Source organism: Myxine glutinosa, chromosome 12 (genome assembly GCF_964187855.1).
Source record: "Myxine glutinosa chromosome 12, kmMyxGlut1.1, whole genome shotgun sequence".
In the NCBI taxonomy this organism is placed as follows: Eukaryota; Metazoa; Chordata; class Myxini; order Myxiniformes; family Myxinidae; genus Myxine; species Myxine glutinosa.
Genome location: NC_136272.1, coordinates 42,748,265 through 42,766,590, shown reverse-complemented (window position 1 = coordinate 42,766,590; position 18,326 = coordinate 42,748,265). Strand labels below are relative to the sequence as shown.

Sequence of the window (18,326 nt, the reverse complement as noted above, 5' to 3'; positions counted from 1 at the left end):
AATAGAGCAATTATCAAGGAGTACATTAACCACAACCACACCATTCATTAACCAAGTACACCCACATTGTATTTATCAAGTACCCACATCTGCACTCCTTCATTAACGAACCAAAACCGCACTCAATCATTAACTAAACACAATGCAGTGTTCATTAATGATAACTCACCTACTCTTCATCAAAAACATCATGGCATTTCTTTTAATGACCACCAACGTGACAAATGGGACACCCGGCCTAACATCCATCCGAGCGATGGAGCACTTTTCTTTTTTTCTTTTTTTTGTTGTACACATGACCGAGGCTCGTGGTAATGCTAGAGCAGAATTGAAGGACACAAAATCGAAAGGAGGAATCACCAACCGCACAGCAGAAGTGAGAGTGCAATCAAGAGGAGGGGGAGAAGGACACGGGGGTGAACAAGCTGCGCACGAGCTGAATAAAACACAGCAAGAAGGTAAGGAAAAAAATGCAGGGATGAAACAGAAAAGGGCAAAAACCATGTGACAACGAACAAACAAAAAGAGGTGAGGACGGGCTGGAGGGTGGGCAGGAGTGTCACGATAATCTAGAAAAAGGAGTGCTTGGGAACAGATAGGGGAAATTGGTTCCACAGGTGAGGGGAAAGAGGAACAAATGAGTGGAGGTGAGTGGAGAGCCTGTATTTTGGGCGTTTAACAACAAGAGGGTTACTAGCAAATTATGTGCACCCTGCAGAAACATGGGAGGGACAGAGCCACAAGAGGGCAGAGGGTGCAAGACCAAAAAGGAGGCGGCAAAATACAGAGAAGCCACCAAACTGCCCGCGATGCGAAAGTAACAGGCCTAGAGACTCAGCTTCGTTGCAGGAGATCACAATGATTTTGAGGGCTTTGCTTTTCCATGGCACCAATATGGGTAGGGTGTGAGGCAGGGGTGCCACACCAGCCCAAAGGGGAGAGCAGTACTCCATCAAGCTGCAAACGAAGGCTGCCCAAGAAATATGGTCTGCCCGAAAATATGGTCTGCCCAAGAAACATCATGGCTTAGCCTCTTCAAGTGTTTTTTTCGGAAGTACATGAGAGGGTTTGCCAGATCATCCTTTCGGAGAGACAGGGTGAGTGTGTGGAATTTGTCGGCATTGAATGACATATTCCATGTATGGGACCAACTCCTGATTCTACCAAAATCTGAAGAGAGGGAAGAGGCTGTTGTGTGCCTGTCTGAATGATGAGAAAATATACGGCAGAAGGTGGAATCGTCATCAAAGAGATAGACAGGATTTTCCAAGGAATCAGAAAGATCATTGATTAAGTTTTGGAACAACACTGGGCCTAAGACACTGCCTTGGGGAACTCTAGCCTTGACCGTGAGATGAGACAAGTCAGGAGACGACGATGGTTCACGAACTGACGACGATGGTATTCAATGACAAAAGACGGACGATAACCGAAACAGGCCCGGAAATGTCAAAACGAAGGTTACTGATCTTGAAATGAGATAGAAAATAATGTATAATCAGTTATGAGGTTAGTTAACTACACAATACCGAAAATTCGGTTTGATTCCGACAACTTTGACCTTTGTGACCTTCAAAGGTCAAAGGTCGAAGATTCTGGAATTTGTTGGAAAACTTGTATTTCATGATGCATGTGATAATATAAGATCATGTACGACATTTCACTCTATCAGGAAGCGAGCAATGTAATAAAACCATCAAAAATCGACTTTTCTAAATTTCGTGACCTTGTGACCTTGACCTTGGGGCGAAAATCAATAATTGAGCTCCGTGGGGCTAGACACATGACATTGGCCTAACCAAATACCGAAACCCCTGTCAGATTTCACCAACTCCCTCGGAGAAGATGTAGCTTGAACTCGATTACCCCCTAAAAAGACATCTTTTTCGGGCGTCGCTCCGCCCACAATGGGCGCAATACGCCCACTCTAGGCAGGACACAACTAGATCATGATATCAACCTCCCACCCAAGTTTCAACAAGATCGGATGATATCATCGGGTAGTTATGCTGCGAACAGACAGACAGACAGACACACACCCATGACGAATATAGTGGTCACTCTGTTTGATAACTCGTGAACCAATGAGAGAATCCCGTTAAGAACAATTACACTGACAATGGGAGTGGAGGAAGTCAGTAGGCGATGAGAGGAGGTGCCCTTGGATACTATGAGCAGAGTATGGAGATCAAGGCGGGGTGCCAGACTGTATCGAATGCTCAATTTATGTCCCGAGAGATGGCCCTGATCTCATGTCAGAGATTGAGGGCTTCTATCCATTGTGGGGAGAGTAAAAGAAGCATATTATCCAAGATAGGATGACTGGGTGTGAAACCAAACTGATGATATGAAATCAGGCCATTGGATAAAAGGAAAGATTTTATGTCAACTGCAATGATTGATTCCATGACCTTACTTATAATTGGAAGGCACCATCAGATCTTTGAAGAAGGAGAATGGTTTGAGGGTTCAGCCTTGATGGCCAGATATTGTTTTCTGGCTTTTCTGAGAGTAGACACACATTTTTTCTGGATTTGTGGAATGATATGAGGTTGCCTTTGGTCAGATTTGCCTTCCAGGAAGGGAAGGCTAGTTGGTTGAAGGTAACTGCCTCACTACAGGATTCTGTGTACCAGAGGTGAGAGGATAGGTATGATAACTACAGACGAGATGGTATAAATCTGTACATAAGGGAAAGCAAGGTTGTGTGGAAAGATTCCAGGTAGTATTAATATCAGGAGAGGTGGAAATGAAGGACCAGTCTTTATATGAGAGGGCACCAGTATGTCCGGTCCCTAAAAACACCCAAGTATGTCCGGTCCCTAAAAACACCGCAGAACAACTGAATGATCAGATTTGCCCAATATATATTACACTTGCGATCGCTCGTGTCCTTGGGGGCTTTTTAGCTGACTGTGTGATGAAGGATATGGAGACATGGTTGATCCCCAACAAATTGGTAATCTGAAAGGATGTTCTACCAATCACTATTTACTAAGTATGTTGGATGGTGTACACAAGGGCCTCAATAAACTGAGCTGCCATGAAAAATTTTGGGCTGTCGATTTTTGTAAGGCATTTGACCACATTAACCACACGACTGCGGTTGAAAAGACGATTCAATTTGGAGTGGGCCATGCACTTCCGTCCACAATTTGTAGCTTTCTATCCCAGCGATCTCAGACTGTCCGGCAAAATGGAGCTACTTACGATTCACTTCAACTCTCCTGTGGAGTGCCACGGGGACCGATCATCTGGATCATCTGAAAAAAACCTGGACCGATCATCTGGATCATCTGAAAAAAACCTGGACCGATCATCTTCCTCGTGATGGGCACTGAGGCAGAGAAATGGAGAGTAATGCAGATATATATATATATTTGGTCAGTGCGGCACACTTGTGACCAGGTGTGTTTTGAACTTGTGTGTATATATATACATATATATATATATATATATATATATATATATATATATATATATATATATATATATATATATATATAAATATATATATATATATATATATATATATATATATATATATATATATATATATATATATATATATATATATATATATATATATGTATATATATATATATATATATATATATATATATATATATCTCTATATATAAAGGAGGAGTGTCTGTGTGTGTGTGTGTGTGTGTGTGTGTGTGTGTGTGTGTGTGTGTGTGTCTGTCTGGATGTCCGCTTATAACTCAAGAACTACACATCGGAGAAAAGTTTTAGACACAGATTCGGAATCAGCATAAAATCCCGGTGGTTTTAGGCTACGTTTTATTTTAATATCAATGGTTTAAAAAAACCGCGCCAGCTGCAATTCCATGGTGTAGTTTGTGGCGGCGCTAGACGTTCGGGGTGTATTGCAATGGTTTGTCAGGTTTGGCTGTGGGTCCAGAATAGCTCCCATTTCCTTATGTTCTTCCACTTTTATTTTGATTCTTCTGTTACAACGCCTTCCTTATCTACCTTATATCCCCCCGACGAGGCCTCTACATAATTTCATGCGGCAGAATTTCGTGCATTTTGAGTGAAAGAAGTGAGACGAAGTTGTAGGAGGAAGAAGAGGCGCGGTCGCTGTGGAGGCCTCGATCGTGAGTGGAAATGGCGGGAATTGCGTTTGTATCGCAAAGTAAAGGATCTGCATTCATTTCTGAACTTGCATTGGTGGATTGTTATACATCTGCATTATTTTTCATAAAAAAACTTTATGTTGAACTTGAAGGCTCCAAGCACGGACTATATATATAGCCCTCATTGAGGTAAAAATAAAAGTAAAAATCCTGCTATCGCTTGCCAAGCAAGCCGTTCCCCCCCTCCCCCTACCCCTCCCCTCCCCCCTCCCCACTCTCCCTCCCCCTCCCCTCCCCCTCCCACTCCCCCCTCCCACTCCCCCCTCCCTCCCCTCCCCCTCCCACACTGCCGGGACTTCCAGGAAAGAAGTTGGAATTTCAAAAAAGGTGGATCTGGGGTGAATTAGTGGGGGTAGAAAAGATCAAGGTTTTGGATGGGGAAAGATAAGAGATGGTGGTGAACAGCTGTTTTAAAGACCTGGAGGGAGGAGTGGGATTGAAGGGATTTCTTCGCAAAGCACTACCTTATCCTCAACTAGCGATCAATTGTGCTTCCTTGGAAACGGTATCATTTATGAAGTTCCTCGGTGTCATAATTCGTGACCACCTGAAATGGAATCGGCAGGTTGAGCACATGCATGGCCAGAAATGACTCTCGACATTTGTACATCTTGTGTAAGCTCAAGGAGAATGGTGTGAAAGTTAGAGATTTAGTAATGATCTACAAGATGAACATTCGCCCCATCTTGGAATTTTGAACACCTGGATGGAGTTCAGGTCTCACGATATCCAAAGTATCCGAATCCGATATCGAGCAAGTCCAAAAAAGAGCTTTGAGAATTATTTATCTCCCCCATGCTGACCTTGTACATGCTTTTAGTATTGCTTCCCTTGCTAATCGTCACATTAACCTCGTCACACACTTTGTTACCTGTGCCACTGAAGGTGGATGTAAGTTATGCTTTCACCCCTGTCTATGTTTGCTTGTTTGTGAACACTGAACAGGATATCTCAAAAAGCTGTGGACGCATTTGGTGGAAAGGTTGGGTATGTGACAAGGAAGGAATGGTTAGATTTTGGTGAAGATCCGTATCCGGATCTGCATCTGAAAATTTTTTTGAAGTGATTATTCACCAGAGAGATACCGCAAAAAAACGATATCGAGCACAATATCTCAAAAAGTTCAGGACGGATTCGGACGAAACTTGGTGGACAGGTTGGTGAAGATCCAAATCCGAATCGAGATCCGAGGATTTTTAAAATTTCCAAGTGATTCTTCACAATTTAGAGAAAGGGCCAAAAACGATATATAAACATGATATTTCAAAAACGTGTGGACGGATTATGACAAAACTTGGTGGATGAGTTGGGTAGGTGACGAGAACAAGCCGGTTCGATTTTCATTCAGCTGCAGATCCAGATCCGGCCTATCAGTGGGATACAAAACGTAAACTCTTCAGCGGTCCAGGTAGGTCTGTACTCGTTTCCAGTCATCGCTACCTTTTTCCTCAAAACTCGACAATTGGTATGTACATGTAGGTTAAGAAACAAAACAAAATGACATCCCGCAAACACGAACACAACGATACAAAGTCTCCCATTCCATTTCTTGTCCAATATAGAATATTAATATTTGGATTACTTTAATTTTTTTAATTGCAAAATCGAAGATTTTTCAAGTATATTGGTCGGTTGTGTTTGTGGTTCTGTCTGTCTGTTTGTTTGTCTGTTTGTCACCGGCCTACAGGTCACAATTTTCAACAGATTTTCACGAAACTTCACCAAATGGTAGAGTTGGTCAAAAGCAAGAAGCCTATTTTTTGGGGTCAAAAGGTCAACATAGGCCAAAGGTCACCAACTTTGCTAAATTTCTAAAATCCTTAATTTTCATCCAATTGACTTGAAATTTGAAGAGGACTTGCATATCTGGTCACTGAATTCAACCACCAAGTATTTTTGCGGTCAACATCGGCCAAATTTCTAAAATCCTTAATTTTCATCCAATTGACTTGAAAATTGAACAGCATTTGCACATTGAGTCACATTGTCAATTTTAATCTTGATGAAATGGACAATTTGCTGTATCAATGGAATTTTTTTTCTTCGGGGTGGGGGGCGGATTTTGCAAGTATCGTGCTCCGCATGACGTCTTCCTGTTTCTTTGTTTATACCATTTTACTCATTGTTCGTTTTTTATTTTGTATGTTGCTTGTACAACTTTAATTTTTCTTTGTTTATACAATTTTACTCATTGTTCGTTTTTTCTTTTGTATGTTGCTTAAGTTGCTTATACAAGCAACATACAAAATAAAAAACGAACAATGAGTAAAATGGTATAAACAAAGAAAACTTAAAGTAATCCAAATGTATGTCTTGTAGTTTTAATTCGTCAGTTTATGTCTTGTAGTTTTAATTATCAGCTCTCTCCCTTTCTTTGATTTATCTTTTATTGTTTTTGTGCTATGTTTGCTTTAAAAAAAACAATTCATGATTTTTTCATAAATGTTAATTTAGCTATGTTAGCAAAGTTCTCTTTCAAATAGCAAAGTTCCCTTTCAAATAGCAAAGTTCCCTTTCAAATAGCAAAGTTCCCTTTCAAATAGCAAAGTTCTCTTTCAAATAGCAAAGTTCTCTTTCAAATAGCAAAGTTCCCTTTCAAATAGCAAAGTTCTCTTTCAAATAGCAAAGTTCCCTTTCAAATAGCAAAGTTCCCTTTCAAATAGCAAAGTTCCCTTTCAAATAGCAAAGTTCCCTTTCAAATAGCAAAGTTCTCTTTCAAATAGCAAAGTTCCCTTTCAAATAGCAAAGTTCTCTTTCAAATAGCAAAGTTCCCTTTCAAATAGCAAAGTTCCCTTTCAAATAGCAAAGTTCCCTTTCAAATAGCAAAGTTCTCTTTCAAATAGCAAAGTTCCCTTTCAAATAGCAAAGTTCCCTTTCAAATAGCAAAGTTCCCTTTCAAATAGCAAAGTTCCCTTTCAAATAGCAAAGTTCCCTTTCAAATAGCAAAGTTCCCTTTCAAATAGCAAAGTTCTCTTTCAAATAGCAAAGTTCCCTTTCAAATAGCAAAGTTCCCTTTCAAATAGCAAAGTTCCCTTTCAAATAGCAAAGTTCCCTTTCAAATAGCAAAGTTCTCTTTCAAATAGCAAAGTTCCCTTTCAAATAGCAAAGTTCTCTTTCAAATAGCAAAGTTCCCTTTCAAATAGCAAAGTTCCCTTTCAAATAGCAAAGTTCCCTTTCAAATAGCAAAGTTCTCTTTCAAATAGCAAAGTTCCCTTTCAAATAGCAAAGTTCCCTTTCAAATAGCAAAGTTCCCTTTCAAATAGCAAAGTTCCCTTTCAAATAGCAAAGTTCCCTTTCAAATAGCAAAGTTCCCTTTCAAATAGCAAAGTTCTCTTTCAAATAGCAAAGTTCCCTTTCAAATAGCAAAGTTCCCTTTCAAATAGCAAAGTTCCCTTTCAAATAGCAAAGTTCCCTTTCAAATAGCAAAGTTCCCTTTCAAATAGCAAAGTTCCCTTTCAAATAGCAAAGTTCCCTTTCAAATAGCAAAGTTCCCTTTCAAATAGCAAAGTTCCCTTTCAAATAGCAAAGTTCCCTTTCAAATAGCAAAGTTCCCTTTCAAATAGCAAAGTTCCCTTTCAAATAGCAAAGTTCCCTTTCAAATAGCAAAGTTCCCTTTCAAATAGCAAAGTTCCCTTTCAAATAGCAAAGTTCCCTTTCAAATAGCAAAGTTCCCTTTCAAATAGCAAAGTTCCCTTTCAAATAGCAAAGTTCCCTTTCAAATAGCAAAGTTCCCTTTCAAATAGCAAAGTTCTCTTTCAAATAGCAAAGTTCCCTTTCAAATAGCAAAGTTCCCTTTCAAATAGCAAAGTTCCCTTTCAAATAGCAAAGTTCTCTTTCAAATAGCAAAGTTCCCTTTCAAATAGCAAAGTTCCCTTTCAAATAGCAAAGTTCCCTTTCAAATAGCAAAGTTCTCTTTCAAATAGCAAAGTTCCCTTTCAAATAGCAAAGTTCCCTTTCAAATAGCAAAGTTCCCTTTCAAATAGCAAAGTTCTCTTTCAAATAGCAAAGTTCCCTTTCAAATAGCAAAGTTCCCTTTCAAATAGCAAAGTTCCCTTTCAAATAGCAAAGTTCCCTTTCAAATAGCAAAGTTCCCTTTCAAATAGCAAAGTTCCCTTTCAAATAGCAAAGTTCTCTTTCAAATAGCAAAGTTCCCTTTCAAATAGCAAAGTTCTCTTTCAAATAGCAAAGTTCCCTTTCAAATAGCAAAGTTCCCTTTCAAATAGTAAAGTTCTCTTTCAAATAGCAAAGTTCCCTTTCAAATAGCAAAGTTCCCTTTCAAATAGCAAAGTTCCCTTTCAAATAGCAAAGTTCCCTTTCAAATAGCAAAGTTCCCTTTCAAATAGCAAAGTTCCCTTTCAAATAGCAAAGTTCTCTTTCAAATAGCAAAGTTCCCTTTCAAATAGCAAAGTTCCCTTTCAAATAGCAAAGTTCCCTTTCAAATAGCAAAGTTCCCTTTCAAATAGCAAAGTTCCCTTTCAAATAGCAAAGTTCCCTTTCAAATAGCAAAGTTCCCTTTCAAATAGCAAAGTTCCCTTTCAAATAGCAAAGTTCTCTTTCAAATAGCAAAGTTCCCTTTCAAATAGCAAAGTTCCCTTTCAAATAGCAAAGTTCCCTTTCAAATAGCAAAGTTCCCTTTCAAATAGCAAAGTTCCCTTTCAAATAGCAAAGTTCCCTTTCAAATAGCAAAGTTCCCTTTCAAATAGCAAAGTTCCCTTTCAAATAGCAAAGTTCCCTTTCAAATAGCAAAGTTCCCTTTCAAATAGCAAAGTTCCCTTTCAAATAGCAAAGTTCCCTTTCAAATAGCAAAGTTCCCTTTCAAATAGCAAAGTTCCCTTTCAAATAGCAAAGTTCCCTTTCAAATAGCAAAGTTCCCTTTCAAATAGCAAAGTTCTCTTTCAAATAGCAAAGTTCCCTTTCAAATAGCAAAGTTCTCTTTCAAATAGCAAAGTTCCCTTTCAAATAGCAAAGTTCCCTTTCAAATAGCAAAGTTCCCTTTCAAATAGCAAAGTTCCCTTTCAAATAGCAAAGTTCCCTTTCAAATAGCAAAGTTCCCTTTCAAATAGCAAAGTTCCCTTTCAAATAGCAAAGTTCCCTTTCAAATAGCAAAGTTCTCTTTCAAATAGCAAAGTTCCCTTTCAAATAGCAAAGTTCCCTTTCAAATAGCAAAGTTCCCTTTCAAATAGCAAAGTTCTCTTTCAAATAGCAAAGTTCCCTTTCAAATAGCAAAGTTCCCTTTCAAATAGCAAAGTTCCCTTTCAAATAGCAAAGTTCCCTTTCAAATAGCAAAGTTCCCTTTCAAATAGCAAAGTTCCCTTTCAAATAGCAAAGTTCCCTTTCAAATAGCAAAGTTCCCTTTCAAATAGCAAAGTTCCCTTTCAAATAGCAAAGTTCCCTTTCAAATAGCAAAGTTCCCTTTCAAATAGCAAAGTTCCCTTTCAAATAGCAAAGTTCCCTTTCAAATAGCAAAGTTCCCTTTCAAATAGCAAAGTTCCCTTTCAAATAGCAAAGTTCCCTTTCAAATAGCAAAGTTCCCTTTCAAATAGCAACGTTCCCTTTCAAATAGCAAAGTTCCCTTTCAAATAGCAAAGTTCCCTTTCAAATAGCAAAGTTCCCTTTCAAATAGCAAAGTTCCCTTTCAAATAGCAAAGTTCCCTTTCAAATAGCAACGTTCCCTTTCAAATAGCAAAGTTCCCTTTCAAATAGCAAAGTTCTCTTTCAAATAGCAAAGTTCCCTTTCAAATAGCAAAGTTCCCTTTCAAATAGCAAAGTTCCCTTTCAAATAGCAAAGTTCCCTTTCAAATAGCAAAGTTCCCTTTCAAATAGCAAAGTTCCCTTTCAAATAGCAAAGTTCCCTTTCAAATAGCAAAGTTCCCTTTCAAATAGCAACGTTCCCTTTCAAATAGCAAAGTTCCCTTTCAAATAGCAAAGTTCCCTTTCAAATAGCAAAGTTCCCTTTCAAATAGCAAAGTTCCCTTTCAAATAGCAAAGTTCCCTTTCAAATAGCAAAGTTCCCTTTCAAATAGCAAAGTTCCCTTTCAAATAGCAAAGTTCCCTTTCAAATAGCAAAGTTCTCACGGATTTTATTTTTCATGCCGATTGACAGTTACGTATTTAAATAGGAAATTTTAAAACCAAATATCCTTAGTCTTCTGACTTTTGTTTCATGTTTGACAATAAAACCGAAATTTTTATTATATAAAGGGCCATGCAACAGGAAGATGTGGGAATCAATAAATGAGCGTAAACATTGCTTAACGAGCGAGATGACGTGGATTACCCACACACAGCATACCCATTGGGAAAAGTTTCACGAAGTAAGAAACCTTAACAAGTGGGTGATGCAACCACAACCACCGTCTCTTGCCCCACCTCCCACACCCCGTAAACCAGCACGTGGATCTCATTGAAATCATGTAAATGACGTTCACGTGCCACATGTCATCACACGTGTTCATGAGCAGCTCACATTCTCATGTCTCATGTGCTTGAGTAACCGCATCTCCCGATATGCGCGCTTTGCATGAATCAGGGACTGGAAGGGGCGAGACAGCTTCTTCACGGCCACCTTGTGCTGCACATGTGAGTCCATGGAGGAGCTGTGAACGACAGGGCACATAGACAGCTTAGTATAGCGCACAGTGCCTCAGACATTGCTCTCCCGGACCACCGGTCGCTCCCATAAGCTTTATTAATCTTTGCCCCCTAATCCCATAGATCTCATATCCCATCCTCCATCTCGCCGAACCCGCACACTGTCCGCACGACTCCAAGCGACCCCCGTCTCGGAGAGAAGATGAACGGAGGTCATTATTCATCGTCCGTGTCCTTTGTCTGGTTGGTGTTGCCTGTTCTCGGGCTCTGTACATAGCGGACATTCCCTGGTAAAGTTATCACTTTAAAAAAATCTGACAAAAAAACCTCTGTCACACAAGGCTTGTCGAACCGGGAAAGCGGGATGTCTTAAGAAATGTCCTTGCCGGTTTCTGCATTCCGTTCCGACTCCTTTAACATCGGCCGTACAAAATACGAGATTGGTGTCTCATCCACAAGGTGCGACAATAGGAATTCTAATGAGAGGATATACTCTCGTACAGCATTTTCTTTTTCATGTGAACACAGGTCAGGAGGTAAAACAAAAACCTGGAAGGACTTTTAGAACATTGTTCAACTAACTTTGCAGGAAAATAAATAACGAAAACCAGGAAATAGGGGATTACAGAGGTACATCGACAAAGACAAAGACATCGACATTGGTGAGAGGAGAGGACAGTTGTAACAAATGGACAACGAACTTGATGGACAGATGGAATGATAGTTGGACAAACGGAATGATAGGTGGACAGACAGAATGATAGATGGACAGATGGTATGATAGTTGGACAAACGGAATGATAGGTGGACAGACAGAATGATAGATGGACAGATGGTATGATAGTTGGACAGATGGATGGACAGACAGAATGATAGTTGGACAGTTGGATAGACAGACAGAATGATAGTTGGACAGATGGATGGAAAGACAGAATGATAGTTGGACAGATGGATGGAAAGACAGAATGATAGTTGGACAGATGGATGGAAAGACAGAATGATAGTTGGACAGATGGATGGAAAGACAGAATGATAGTTGGACAGATGGATGGAAAGACAGAATGATAGTTGGACAGATGGATGGAAAGACAGAATGATAGTTGGACAGGTGGAATGATAGATGAACGGACAGAATGACAGTAAGACATACACAATGATAGTTGGACAGACAGAATGATAGTTGGACAGATGGATGGAAAGACAGAATGATAGTTGGACAGATGGATGGACAGACAGAATGATAGTTGGACAGTTGGATAGACAGACAGAATGATAGTTGGACAGATGGATGGAAAGACAGAATGATAGTTGGACAGATGGATGGAAAGACAGAATGATAGTTGGACAGATGGATGGAAAGACAGAATGATAGTTGGACAGATGGATGGAAAGACAGAATGATAGTTGGACAGATGGATGGAAAGACAGAATGGTAGTTGGACAGGCGGAATGATAGATGAACGGACAGAATGACAGTAGGACATACACAATGATAGTTGGACAGATGGATGGAAAGACAGAATGATAGTTGGACAGGCGGAATGATAGATGAACGGACAGAATGACAGTAGGACATACACAATGATAGTTGGACAGATGGATGGAAAGACAGAATGATAGTTGGACAGATGGATGGAAAGACAGAATGGTAGTTGGACAGGCGGAATGATAGATGAACGGACAGAATGACAGTAGGACATACACAATGATAGTTGGACAGATGGATGGAAAGACAGAATGATAGTTGGACAGGCGGAATGATAGATGAACGGACAGAATGACAGTAGGACATACACAATGATAGTTGGACAGACAGAATGATAGTTGGAGAGTGGGATCGAAAACACGTGAAATTATTGGATGGACATAGGTCATAGACAGACAGAGTGATATGACAGAGTACCTGAGAGGGATAACTGATGAGGACATTGGACAGACGGACATACAGTGACAGACAATTTCTGAGTGGAATCACTCATTCGATTTGCTGAAGAATAACTCGGGATCTCAGACAGAAAGACGACTGCAGGACGTGAGGATTAATAATTCATGAGAAAAATCAACATTGTCTCGGTTCGAGGGCGAAGTTGTGTTTTCAGGAAGTCGCCAAAACAAATCCAGGAAGCGAGAAAGCAAACACCTGCACAAAGAACAGGGAGCCATCCGAACCTCAGGTTGGGACTGGGGATTCGGGACTCGGAGGTCGGGACTCGGAACGACTCAAAGTCCCGTCACAATCCCCGAGTGGGCCGTGGGGCCTATACGGGCCGCGGAGCGACGCTTCCGATGGTTCCCGCCCTCAGCACCCACCACACTGAGCCGTAGGCCCCGGAGCCGACGGGCGTCAGGGTCGTGTACCGCAATGGAACTTCCCACACGGTCCTGTTGAGCTCGTGGCGGTAAAAGCCCTTCCGCGCGGACATCGCGGTACTTTGACTTCGGACTCAGTTAGTGGACGATAAGGGCGGCATCTAGCGGCGGAAACCAAGTAAAGGGAAGTGGAGCTATGGAGGGGGTTGGTGAAAGGGAAGGAGAGGGGAGGAAAGAGACGTTAGCGAGGAAAAGAGGAAGAGAATGGAGTGCTGGGTCGAGGTTGATTGAGCAGGGTGAAACGAGACTGCACAGGGTGGATTGGTAGGATTGGGGGAGGAGATGATGGATTGATTCGGGTGGGAGGATTGGGAGTGGGAGTGGCGCAGTGGTGAATATGGGAGGAGTGAAAGGAAAGTCGATTAGTTGGAGGAGAAGACCGAGTGATGGTGGGTTTAGAGAGGGTATAAGTATAACCATAGACTATAGAGAGGTGAGTGGTGGGTTTTGGGGGGGTGCATATAGGAAAGTGATGGGGTGCAGAGGGGAGAGTGGTGGGGTTAGAGGGGGTGCAGAGAGGAGAGTGGTGAGGTTAAAAGGGGTGCAGAGAGGAGAGTGATGTGTGTTAGAGGGGGTGCAGAGGGGAGAGTGGTGAGGTTAAAGGGGGTGCAGAGAGGATAGTGGTGGGGCTAGAGCCTAGTGGGGGTGCAGAGAGGAGAGTGGTGGGGTTAGAGGAGGAGGAGGTGCATAGAGGGGGGGGGGTGAAGGGGTTAGAGGGTGTGCATAGAGGCGAGTGAAGGGGTTAGAAGGGGTGCAGAGAGGAGAGTGGTGAGGTTAAAGGGGGTGCAGAGAGGAGAGTGATGTGTGTTAGAGGGGGTGCAGAGAGGCGAGTGGTGTAGTTTTGGGGGGGTGCATAGAGGAGAGTGGTGAGGTTAAACGGGGTGCAGAGAGGAGAGTGGTGGGGCTAGAGCCTAGTGGGGGTGCAGAGAGGAGAGTGGTGGGGCTAGAGCCTAGTGGGGGTGCAGAGAGGAGAGTGATGGGGTTAGAGGGGGTGCAGAGAGGAGAGTGGTGGGTTTAGATGGGTGCACAGAGGATAGTGGTGGGGTTAGAGGGGGTGCAGAGAGGAGAGTGGTGGGGCTAGAGCCTAGTGGGGGTGCAGAGAGGAGAGTGGTGTGGCTAGAGCCTAGTGGGGGTGCAGAGAGGAGAGTGATTGGGTTAGAGGGGGTGCAGAGAGGAGAGTGATTGGGTTAGAGGGGGTGCAGAGAGGAGAGTGGTGGGTTTAGATGGGTGCACAGAGGATAGTGGTGGGGTTAGAGGGGGTGCAGAGAGGAGAGTGGTGGGGCTAGAGCCTAGTGGGGGTGCAGAGAGGAGAGTGGTGTGGCTAGAGCCTAGTGGGGGTGCAGAGAGGAGAGTGATGGGGTTAGAGGGGGTGCAGAGAGGAGAGTGGTGGGTTTAGATGGGTGCACAGAGGATAGTGGTAGGGTTAGAGGGGGTGCAGAGAGGAGAGTGGTGTGGCTAGAGCCTAGAGGGGGTGCAGAGAGGAGAGTGATGGGGTTAGAGGGGGTGCAGAGAGGAGAGTGGTTAGTTTAGATGGGTGCACAGAGGATAGTGGTGGGGTTAGAGGGGGTGCAGAGAGGAGAGTGGTGGGGCTAGAGCCTAGTGGGGGTGCAGAGAGGAGAGTGGTGGCTTCAGACTGATCTTTCCGGAGTTTCCTCCCTGTCTGAGTCAGACACGTTTCCACATGTTTCTGGTACATTCCAGTTGTTCTCAATAAGTCCATCGTATAACTGAATATCTCTGTGACCTTTCTCAGTGGAGAAACCAACAGGACCCCAGCAAGGACTGAACCACTAAATTAACTTCATGTTTCGTTATTCATGGTTTTATCCAATAAATTGAGAGTACAGCGTGGTGACCAAACTCCCTTTGAAGGCAACAAGTTGATAAACACGCTTTGAAAACAACAATCAAAAAAAATAAAAATATTAAAATGAATGACCAAAAACATTGTCAAACAAGAAAAAGAGCAATCAGATTGCAGACCCTCGCCAGGATGTATTTTCAGTGGTTTTTAAGGCTTTTGTGTTAAAACAAATATGGCGGCCGAACCACGTGACCGATGACGTCATCATTATTTTTTTCTCCACCAATTTATGCCTACATGACGCTCAAGAAATTTCATCTTGATCGGATGATGTTTTGTACTCGTCGAATTATGACATCATCATTGACATATTTTATTCCCCATGCAGAGTTCTTTACAATGAGCCATTTCTCAATTTTTTCTATCAGCGCTTTCCGAGATATAGAGGTGCAAAGTTTTTCGATTTTTCAAAGATGGTAGCCGAACCACGTGACCTATGACGTCATAATTATCATAAAAAAATTATACAGGTGGAGTTGCACCTATGGTGAAAATTTCCTGTCAATCGGACCAACGGTTGCAGAGAAAATCATATTTATTCTGTGCGGACAAACACACAAACAAACAGACAAACAAACAAACGGACTCAAATGCAATACGCTCTCCTCTGGCGAGGGTAATAAGGTCACTTCATATTTGAATCCCAGTCAGAGTATGTCATAGATAGACACAGACAGACAGAGATGGAGAAATGTCTCCCTAAACCTGAAATTCAACTGTTCAAAAAGTTTCACCAAATCCCCCACCCGCCTCCCTCCCCCTCCCCCACTCCCCCACCCCTCTACCCGGCTCGAAAGACCACTGATTTTGATATGGGGTGATTACTTGATTGTGTATATTAGAATACTGATTTTGATATGGGGTGATTACTTGATTGTGTATATTAGAATAGTGATTTTGATATGGGGTGATTACTTGATTGTGTATATTAGAATACTGATTTTGATACGGGGTGATTACTTGATTGTGTATATTAGAATACTGATTTTGATATGGGGTGATTACTTGATTGTGTATATTAGAATACTGATTTTGATATGGGGTGATTACTTGATTGTGTATATTAGAATACTGATTTTGATACGGGGTGATTACTTGATTGTGTATATTAGAATAGTGATTTTGATACGGGGTGATTACTTGATTGTGTATATTAGAATAGTGATTTTGATATGGGGTGATTACTTGATTGTGTATATTAGAATACTGATTTTGATACGGGGTGATTACTTGATTGTGTATTTTAGAATACTGATTTTGATATGGGGTGATTACTTGATTGTGTATATTAGAATACTGATTTTGATACGGGGTGATTACTTGATTGTGTATATTAGAATACTGATTTTGATATGTGGTGATTACTTGATTGTGTATATTAGAATACTGATTTTGATATGGGGTGATTACTTGATTGTGTATATTAGAATACTGATTTTGATATTGGGTGATTACTTGATTGTGTATATTAGAATACTGATTTTGATATGGGGTGATTACTTGATTGTGTATATTAGAATACTGATTTTGATATTGGGTGATTACTTGATTGTGTATTTTAGAATACTGATTTTGATATGGGGTGATTACTTGATTGTGTATATTAGAATAGTGATTTTGATACGGGGTGATTACTTGATTGTGTATATTAGAATACTGATTTTGATACGGGGTGATTACTTGATTGTGTATATTAGAATACTGATTTTGATATGTGGTGATTACTTGATTGTGTATATTAGAATACTGATTTTGATATGGGGTGATTACTTGATTGTGTATATTAGAATACTGATTTTGATATGGGGTGATTACTTGATTGTGTATATTAGAATACTGATTTTGATATTGGGTGATTACTTGATTGTGTATATTAGAATACTGATTTTGATATGGGGTGATTACTTGATTGTGTATATTAGAATACTGATTTTGATATGGGGTGATTACTTGATTGTGTATATTAGAATACTGATTTTGATATTGGGTGATTACTTGATTGTGTATATTAGAATACTGATTTTGATATGGGGTGATTACTTGATTGTGTATATTAGAATAGTGATTTTGATACGGGGTGATTACTTGATTGTGTATATTAGAATAGTGATTTTGATACGGGGTGATTACTTGATTGTGTATATTAGAATACTGATTTTGATACGGGGTGATTACTTGATTGTGTATATTAGAATAGTGATTTTGATACGGGGTGATTACTTGATTGTGTATATTAGAATAGTGATTTTGATACGGGGTGATTACTTGATTGTGTATATTAGAATACTGATTTTGATACGGGGTGATTACTTGATTGTGTATATTAGAATAGTGATTTTGATACGGGGTGATTACTTGATTGTGTATATTAGAATACTGATTTTGATACGGGGTGATTACTTGATTGTGTATATTAGAATAGTGATTTTGATACGGGGTGATTACTTGATTGTGTATATTAGAATACTGATTTTGATATGTGGTGATTACTTGATTGTGTATATTAGAATACTGATTTTGATATGTGGTGATTACTTGATTGTGTATCTTAGAATACTGATTTTGATACGGGGTGATTACTTGATTGTGTATATTAGAATACTGATTTTGATATGGGGTGATTACTTGATAGTGTATTTTAGAATACTGATTTTGATATGTGGTGATTACTTGATTGTGTATATTAGAATACTGATTTTGATATGGGGTGATTACTTGATTGTGTATCTTAGAATACTGATTTTGATATGGGGTGATTACTTGATTGTGTATATTAGAATACTGATTTTGATATGGGGTGATTACTTGATAGTGTATTTTAGAATACTGATTTTGATATGTGGTGATTACTTGATTGTGTATATTAGAATACTGATTTTGATATGTGGTGATTACTTGATTGTGTATATTAGAATACTGATTTTGATATGTGGTGATTACTTGATTGTGTATTTTAGAATACTGATTTTGATATGGGGTGATTACTTGATTGTGTATATTAGAATACTGATTTTGATACGGGGTGATTACTTGATTGTGTATATTAGAATACTGATTTTGATATGGGGTGATTACTTGATTGTGTATATTAGAATACTGATTTTGATATGGGGTGATTACTTAATTGTGTATATTAGAATACTGATTTTGATATGGGGTGATTACTTGATTGTGTATATTAGAATACTGATTTTGATACGGGGTGATTACTTGATTGTGTATTTTAGAATACTGATTTTGATATGGGGTGATTACTTGATTGTGTATCTTAGAATACTGATTTTGATACGGGGTGATTACTTGATTGTGTATATTAGAATACTGATTTTGATATGGGGTGA

General features: G+C 40.3%; 1 protein-coding gene across 2 annotated transcripts in view; it reads right to left on the bottom strand.

Annotated features, from left to right (window-relative positions):
* The window catches only part of LOC137437887 (mitogen-activated protein kinase 14), a 39,714-nt gene extending 26,315 nt beyond the window's left edge, over nt 1–13,399 (bottom strand). The window contains exons 1-2 of one of the 2 annotated variants that reach the window (XM_068132586.2): nt 13,062–13,399; nt 10,627–10,756 (exon numbers count right to left, since the gene is read on the bottom strand). In XM_068132586.2, the coding sequence (XP_067988687.1) occupies nt 10,627–10,756; nt 13,062–13,174 (243 nt within the window). In that variant the 5' untranslated portion in view covers nt 13,175–13,399. Of the gene's footprint in view, nt 1–10,626; nt 10,757–12,920 lie in introns of both variants that reach the window. The other variant, XM_068132587.2, reaches the window with a different exon arrangement.
* Nucleotides 13,400–18,326: the final 4,927 nt, after the last annotated feature.